The following is a 7,961-nucleotide window of genomic DNA, read 5'->3' as shown; positions in this document are numbered from 1 at the left end:
TGGCGAATACCGGAGTCCACAGACAGGCTGACCAGGCCAGTGCTGGCCCGGCGGTGGGGGTGGGGAGGGCGGGGGGGGGCAGGCTCTTTGAAACGCAAGGAGAAACCGCCAGAAAAACCCCACCAGGCCAGAGCTAATCAGAGGGGCTAGTGCTGCAAGGGCCACCTTGTGGTTCCTGCTACACTGAGAAATGACTCAGACCTGCTCTCTGTGTCTGCACTCTTGGCCAGGGTAACGGACACCCAGAGCGGAAGCTGTGTGCACACAGCCCTGTGGGGTCATCCCTATGGCACAGAGCACCATGTGGGGTCGGGGAGGCAAAGGTGGGGGTCTCTGTGGGGTCCCCCAGAGGAACCGAGGGCTTCTGCAGAGAAAGGGAGCTTTGGGGTCTAGTCCTAAGACTGTTCTCTCCAGTCTCTGCCCCGAAGTTGCCAAAGCCTGAGATCCACACTCCAGGGAAATTTCCCCTCTAATGTGAGTCCCATGCAGGGCCAGCAGGGACAGACCTGGGACATGGCCCCGCTCCTTTGAGGGGTTCTGATGATTTTAGGGACAAGAGTGGGAAAGCTACCTCCAGAGGAAGTAGGTTCACTCCAAGGGCCAGAAATGGGGTGGGCACCAATCCCTGAGGATCTCGAGGCAGCCTGCTCCCCACATGTGCCTCATTATTCCCCCTCCCCTTGAACCTGCAGGCCCTCACCTTCCCCAGTCTTGGAGGTGTTGATGTCTGAGTCATCCCGAGTACCATTCTGGGCCTCCAGGTAGGTGGCAGGGACCCAGCCCTGCTCCTCAGAGGTGCTCACAAACCACCAGCCTGCAGAGGAGACAAGAGAGAACACAGTCATGAACGCCCAGCGGGATGGGGGTGGGGTGGGTGGGGGAGGGGCCAGGGCACAGAGCCAGACGGCCTGGGCACCCGGCAAACGCCTGGCTCACGTCCGGCCCCGAGAAGCCTAAGCCACACTAAGAAGAAGCCAAGGCACTCCTCAAGAGGAGTGATCCACACTTACACTTGATGCTCGATGGAAAAATTTAACAATGAAAATGAAACAGGGACATATCAAATGTGTGAAAATCACCCTGCAGGAAAGGCCAAGGAAGCTCCGGCTAAACACAGAGACCATTCGAGGTCTCTGAAACCCAGCAGGACTCCTGGTGTGGCTGGGAGTCTGGCATTCTCTGCTTTCAGAGGGATCCAGAGATACATGTGTCACGGTGACCTGTGGGTGGTCGCCGTGCCCCTTTCCCCATCACGGGTCAGTGGCATTTACACGTCGGTGCTACTCACAGCCGCCCTTAACTGTGTTGACATGTCAGTCACACTAAGTGGGCACCGCACCCCTGAATGACCCCTGACGGTCGCGGCCAAATGATAAAAGCTCGCTCCTTTTCTTTCTCATTCGTTGGTTCATTCATCATTTAAACAAATGTTGACTGAGCAAAATACTCTGAGTACCCAGGTCCCGGGACTCCACTCACTGCCTTCAGTCTCTTCCCAGACGGTACTCTTCACAGGATCTTGTCTTCGCCCCCATCCCATTCCGATCCTGCTCTACCCCCAAAGCGATCTGGCACCGATTCTCTTTTTTGTCCATGACTGAGCTCTCTGTTTCCAAATATGGACAGTGCCCTGGCAAGAGATCCTGGGCTTCTCCTGGGGCAGCATGTGATCCCATCGCTGCCCACGGCAGGGAGTGGCTGCCCAGGAAGGGGGACCACTGGGAGCCTCCCGGCTGCTCCTCTCTGGGAGGTAGAGGCGGCTGCCTGAGGGACAGAGGAAAACAGTGTCACCCCTGCGCAGGCCCTCGGCCCCCTGAGCCACCTCCTAGGTCTTCCACTAGGTCCCCGCTGCCCCATGGGACAGGCGTGGGAGAGTGAACAGCCTGTGATCCAGTCTCGAATGCCCATGGCACCCCGCCCTCCCAGGAGCTCCACAACACTGCTTGCAGCTCTGCAAAGCCCACGAGACACGGTAACGTCTGTACGATACCGTGATGACAGATACGTGTCATTACACGCTTGTCCACACAGCACCGAGAGTGAACCCTAATGTAAACTACGGATCTGAGTGACTGGGACGTGTCAGCACAGGTTCATCCATAACAAGTGAACCACTCTGAAGGGGGGTGTCCCTGCATGCGTGGGGGCAGGAAGCACACAGGAAACCTCTGTTCTGCAGCTCAGTCTTGCCCTAGACCTAAAACTGCTCTAAAAAACCCCAGTTTTAACCAACAAACAGGAAAAGCCTTGGACGAGCCATCTGGAAGCTCAAGGCCCAGGCCTCTTTAGCTCAGGGGCCTTTGTTGGGTCACTGTCCCCTCTGGAACCCAGGGTGGAGGCCTTTCCCCCTTCCATTCTCTCCCCTGCCAGAGTCGGTCTTTCCCCAGAGTGGGATTGCGGGGGCGGGTGGCACGTGCACATTCTGGGCCACTGAGGGGGCTCCCTGGGGCAGCACTGCTATTCTCCTAGGAGCCCAGGCCAGAGCCGTGTGGCTGCTTCCAAGGCGGTGGCTGATGGAAGCCCCAAAGAAACCTGAAGGCATGAACTCGCAGGGGTCTTTTCCCCTTCTCTTGGCTTCTGGGGGAGCACTGTCTGGAATTCCAGCCGTTTCCGGGGGCTCTTCCACAGAGCCTGACCAGAGGCCATGGAATAGGGTTCCCATCGCATAGAGCTTTTCTACCACAAAGGTAGCTCTGCCTCTTGGACTGTAGGAGTGGGCGTGCCCGGTCAATCATCTTCTGACGGATCTGTCCTCTCCCTGCACACTGAACGGTTCTGGGGCTTTCTCAAGAACCGACACGGGTGCTGTGGTGATCTGAAGGCTAAGTCCCCTGTAAACCAGGAAATGCAGGGCTATGTGGGAAGAGATGGCCTGAGAGTGAAGCAGCGTCACAGTCCAGAGATGGAGAAAGTCAGTCCTGATTAATATTGTTCGAGCTTCAGGTTCTAAGTGGGCTGAAGCTGGACCACCCTGTTGGACTCCCTAATTGCAGTGAGCCGGTGACCTTCCGTGTTATTTAAGCCAGAGCAGGTTTCAATCACAGGAATGGAGTGTCCTCACTAACGCCATTTCTACCCAGCAACCACCAAGGTTCATGACTGAAGGTCCGCCATGGTGAGTCAAATCTGGAGATGAAATGCCAAGTCCACGGGGCACCTGCCACCACAGACCTCAGCCGGTAGGACAGAGCCCTCTGAGCCACTCTCAGTAACCAGTACCTCCCCAAATTCCCACTCACCATGTTAACCTCCAAGAGCCCCCAAAGAACAGTCACAATTCCCAACTTGGAGTCACTTTCGGGAGGGTCTTAAAGACTGAGGCTCTCCCGTGCTCCCCAGGTCCAGGCCCCAGCGCCAAAAGCACACAGGTTTTGGTCCCCATACCTCCAGGCCCTCACCGACCTGAACACCCCCAGTTCTGCCCCCAAAGCCAAGCCAAATCCCAGTGGGCTAAGGACATACCCTGAAGGCCTGCCCTCAAAGGGGAGCTCTGCTTCCCAGGAGAGGGCTTCCCCAGGATGGGCCTGGGCTGGAGCCAGGGATCTTACAGTCATCGGAAAAAACGGGGATGTGCCCGAGAAACAGTGGAACTGGGAAGCATGTGTCTTGGTGAGGATTTGCCGAGACCCCTCCATTCGCAGCCCCTCCCAGCTGCTTCTGTACCAAGGTGTACCACTGCCAACTCCACCCTCTGAAACAGTCCCTTTCTGTCTCCACCGGGAGAGTGTGCCCTTCTTTCTTCGTGTGAGCCGGGGCTTCCCAGGAAAGCAGGCAACTTGGTGGTCTCCTGGGTGGCTGCAGTCAAAGCCTTCTGTTTCTGGAATTTGGGCTCCAAAGTCATCCTTAATTGAGGCAAAGGAGGCAAGCCCCTCTGTGGGCACCAGGAGGGCTGGGGTGGGGGAAGGAGGGGGTGGGAGGGAGAGATTTCTCCATCAGTCCCAACTGAGCTTGCCTTTGTCCTCATCTGGCGTGAAGTGAGTCCATCAGCCTACTGACCTCCTGTTTTCTCCCTCTCCCCCCAGGGCCATATTGGGGACCAACCCCTTTCCCCTTGTATCCAAGGGCCTCATAATCCCCGGGCTCAGGTCCCTTTTCTGCCAGCATTGTCTCCCCTATCTCATTTCACCCTCCGAGAATCCTTCCTTGTACATCCTGCTCCCTCCTTTCCCCCAGAGTCCTTGACAGTTTTGCTGAGAACACTGGCCTGGGCTTCCACTCCAGCCCTGAAATGTGCAGAGCTAGGCTGAGTGGCTCCGAGTCTCAGGTCCCTCCTGCCTCAGGCCCTGCAGAGAGTTGCCTGTTGCTGGCCTGGCTGTGGGCACCTCCACCGAGCAAAGAAGGACAGGCTCAAACACCGCCCAGGTGGGCATGGGTGAATGTGGGCAGAGGGGCCCACCCCAGCTCCATGCAGACCTCCCAGGAGCCCTGGCATGGGTCACATGTGTCAGTGTCCAGGGGCACACGTGCTCAAGGAGTCGCCTCTACCCTCGTGCACACAAGGCAGATAAATTCCTTATCCACTTCCGTGGTGGTTAAGAATGTGGTTCCTGGAGCCCGGGCTCCCTGGGCCCGTGCCCACCCACAGCTGCTGACAAGCCTCTCCCAGAGGCCAGCAGCTCAGACGTCAGTTGCTATAACCGGGGCTCCCGACCAAAGTCCCTGCTACTCCCCCAAGGAGCAACTGGAGCCTGAACCCCTGGGGGTGGCCCAGCTGGCCAAGAGGGCTCAGGCATCAGCCAGCCCTATGGGACTCCCAGGCTCACCTCCAGTGCCCATGGCATTCTCTTTTCCACAGAGGCGGACAGTGTGTGGGCTGCATGTGGGGGTCGGTGTGGACAAGGCTTTGTATCTTTGAGTACACGGGAGGTGCGTTATGCCCATGTGCATACCACGTGGGTGTGTGCCTTTGTTCTTGTGATGATGATTATGGTCAGGCTAACTTTACATATGTTATTTAATCTTCAAGAATCTTGTGAAGTGTTACTGTCATCATCATCCCCACTTTACAGATGAGGACATTGAGGCAGAGATCACGATTAGGAAGAGGCAGAGCTGGACCCCAATGAACCCAGGCAGTCGGACTCCAGGAACCACATTCTTAACCACCACGGAAGTGGATAAGGAATATATCTGCCTTGTGTGCACGAGGGTAGAGGCGACTCCTTGAGCACGTGTGCCCCTGGACACGGGTACGTGATACATGTCGCTTCGTATGTCATTTGTGTGTGTACAGGATGAGCAGGGACGCGGGGCTGTGTGTACTTGAGTGTGTAGACGGGAGGGTCCTTTGGAAGTAGAGGGTAATAACTAGGGATCTAGGGTCAGCAAGACATAAATTCAGGTCCTGGCTTGCTACTTCCTGTGTGATCTTGGGCAAATCAGTATATCTCTCCGAGCCTCAGTCTCCCCTCCCTGATATGGGGATAATTAATGGCGCTTACCTCCTAAGGTTGTTGAAGTGGATAAATGAGATAGAAGTAGCTTAGCTTGGGGCCTAGCACAGAGTTGGAGGTCAAAAACCTTGAGCTGTTACCAATATGGTGGTGGTTGTTCAGTATTCTCCTAAACTAACAGCACCCAGGGGTGGCCAGGTGGCGTCTTTGCCTGCAGAGTAGATCAGGAGACACTCAATACAGCTTGGTGAATGGACTTTGGGGGGTGTGTGTGTGTGTACGTGTGTGTGTGTGTACGTGTGTGTGTGTGTACGTGTGTGTGTGTGTACGCCCATGTAGTTATAATCTGTGGAGTCTGGGGGCTGCCTTCAGGGGTTCCAGAAGAATGGGAGGAGCAATCTCTTACTCTTTCCTTAGCTGATGCAATTCGTGATAGCAAGCATGGTGGGAAATGGGGCCAGAGGGGAGAGGTCTCTGGGGTTTCCCTCCTTGCTCCATACATGTCAGGGTTATCCTCAGCCTGGCTCCTGTCCTTCAGCTCACACAGTCCCCCAGAACAGAGGTCCAACAGCTTCCTCTCTCCTGTCCTACCGCCTCAGCAAGCCCTCCCTAACTGATCTCCAAATCCCAACAGCGTCTCAAGCGTCAACCCCACAATTCACAGCGGCTCATGCACTTGGAGTATTGGTCTTGTTGAGCCTATAAATACGTTTGCTTTGTCTTGAGGGCAGAACTGAGCTTGCAGCAAGCAGCCAGGCAGATGAGGAAACTGAGGCACAGAGCCTAAGTGCTGGAGCCAAAGATCTGAGTCTGAATCCCATCTCTGCCACTTCCATGCCCTGTGGCCTCGGGAAAGGGACTGAAGCTGTAAAAGGACTTCATCTGTAAAACGGTAAGACTACCATCTGCCTTGCAGGCTAGTGGGAGGATGGAGAAGACCAAGAACATCACAGAGGGTCTGGTACATAGGTGCCCCCTAAGCGGAAGCTATGAGCTTTACCAGGGGACTCAAGCCACAGGATGTGGAGGGTCAGGTGGCCAACACTCACGGATGCCCAGGGACCAGTTTGAGTCGCCTCGGCGTTTTTCATGTCCCCAGGAAAGTGGGTCCACACTCCAAGCTGGCCTCTGCTAGCCTTTCCCATCCTCTCAGCCTTCATTCTTGGGAGAGGAAATTTACTGAGGTTTCATAAGAGGACTCATCATTGGACTGATGAAGCGGCCAGAGCTGGGCTCAGATGGGGATGACCGTTCTGCCTGGCTGCCAAACCCGGCCTTGCCCCGAGAAGTCAACCCTTGTTTCTAGGCAAAAGGGGAGGAAGTTCTTTTTTGGAAGGAGGTGGGGAACAGATAACTTAGTGGAACAGGAGATGGTAGAGAACCCCCCAGAGGGCCCGGGCTGGCTTGGAGACCCCTCAGCAGACCCCTGTACTCCAGCCTGGCAGCCGGGCACCTGGGGTGCCCTTATGCTGACATGTCCCTCCACCCCCGGCAAGGGGCAGGAGAGGGGCTACCATGCCCCTTGCTTTGAATGGGAAACTGCAAACTGTTGCAGAGGGGCCCCGAAAAGGGAGGCCCCCCCCCACACTGGATGTGAAGGAGAAGCCTTCATTCTGGGGGCTCTAGCTGTGATCTTTGGAGCCAAGTCCCCAGACTGGAGAAGCTGTCTGGAAGAATCCCTAGCTGGCCAGTCCCCTGAATGCTGCCTGAGCCTGGTTGCTCCTTCTCTGAGGGCCATGTCTCCACATGTGCCAGAAGAATGTAATTCAGCCAGGTTGGGCAACAGGCTGGGGCCCAGCCTTCTCCAGAGGGCAAAGGCCCAGAAAGAACAGCAATGTCACTTGTCATAGCAGCCAACCCTGCTTGTGAGCCTCAGTAAGAACCCACTTCACAAAGGCCCAGGGGCTGAGGGGGGAGAAGGCCACACCGGAGCAGCCTGGCCTGCACCTCCAGCTCAGGGCAGGGAAGGGGGACCACCCATCTTAGGCGGGGAAGGGGATCCCCAGCCCCAGGAGGGAAAAGCTCAGGCCCAGAAGCCAGACCCTCCCTCTTTCCAGGCTGAGCATAATCCTCAGCTGTTGGGCCAGTTTCAAAGCCCTCTAAAATGGACTCTAACTGGGGCTTGGCACACTGGCATTGGGGGAGGGATAGAAAGAGTGGGAGAGGAAATGGAGACACAGAGAGAAAGACAGAGTCAGAGGTGGGGACAGACAGAAGGTGGGGATGGGAGGACCTGGGCCAGGGGCCGGGGGCTTTAACCTCCCCAAGAGGGGGTTGAGCCTGGCCAAGGCCAACAGGAAGTGACGGGCACTCCCAGGCCACTGCTGTCCCCCAGGCTGACCAGGCCACAATGGTCTCCTTAATGGGAGAGGATGCTGAGCTCATTAGGGCCAAAGGAGGCCAGCTGTACACAATTAGGATGTTAATAAAGTCTTCGGAGGTCACAGCTCAGCCTAGGACAAAACAGCTGGTGGGGGAGGCGGACCCTGCTCCTTCCTCTCACTCTGAAGTTCCCCTCTGTTCTTCAAGGTGTTGTCCTCCAGGAGGCCTTCCCTGACTGCCCCCCCC

At 56.4% G+C, this 7,961-nt stretch overlaps 1 protein-coding gene across 4 annotated transcripts in view; it reads right to left on the bottom strand.

The window, feature by feature from the left end:
• Nucleotides 1–7,961, bottom strand: part of SH3PXD2A (SH3 and PX domains 2A) — a 229,086-nt gene that overhangs the window by 27,276 nt on the left and 193,849 nt on the right. For all 4 annotated transcript variants that reach the window (XM_081822806.1, XM_081822804.1, XM_081822805.1 and 1 more), the window contains one exon: nt 701–814. In XM_081822806.1, coding sequence (XP_081678932.1) covers nt 701–814 — 114 coding nt within the window. The remainder of the gene's footprint in view (nt 1–700; nt 815–7,961) is intronic.

Source organism: Leptonychotes weddellii, chromosome 6 (genome assembly GCF_054177405.1).
Source record: "Leptonychotes weddellii isolate Sample4059 chromosome 6, ASM5417740v2, whole genome shotgun sequence".
Classification (NCBI taxonomy): Eukaryota; Metazoa; Chordata; class Mammalia; order Carnivora; family Phocidae; genus Leptonychotes; species Leptonychotes weddellii.
Note: the sequence above shows the minus strand (reverse complement) of the source record. Positions and strands in the feature narration are given on the sequence as shown.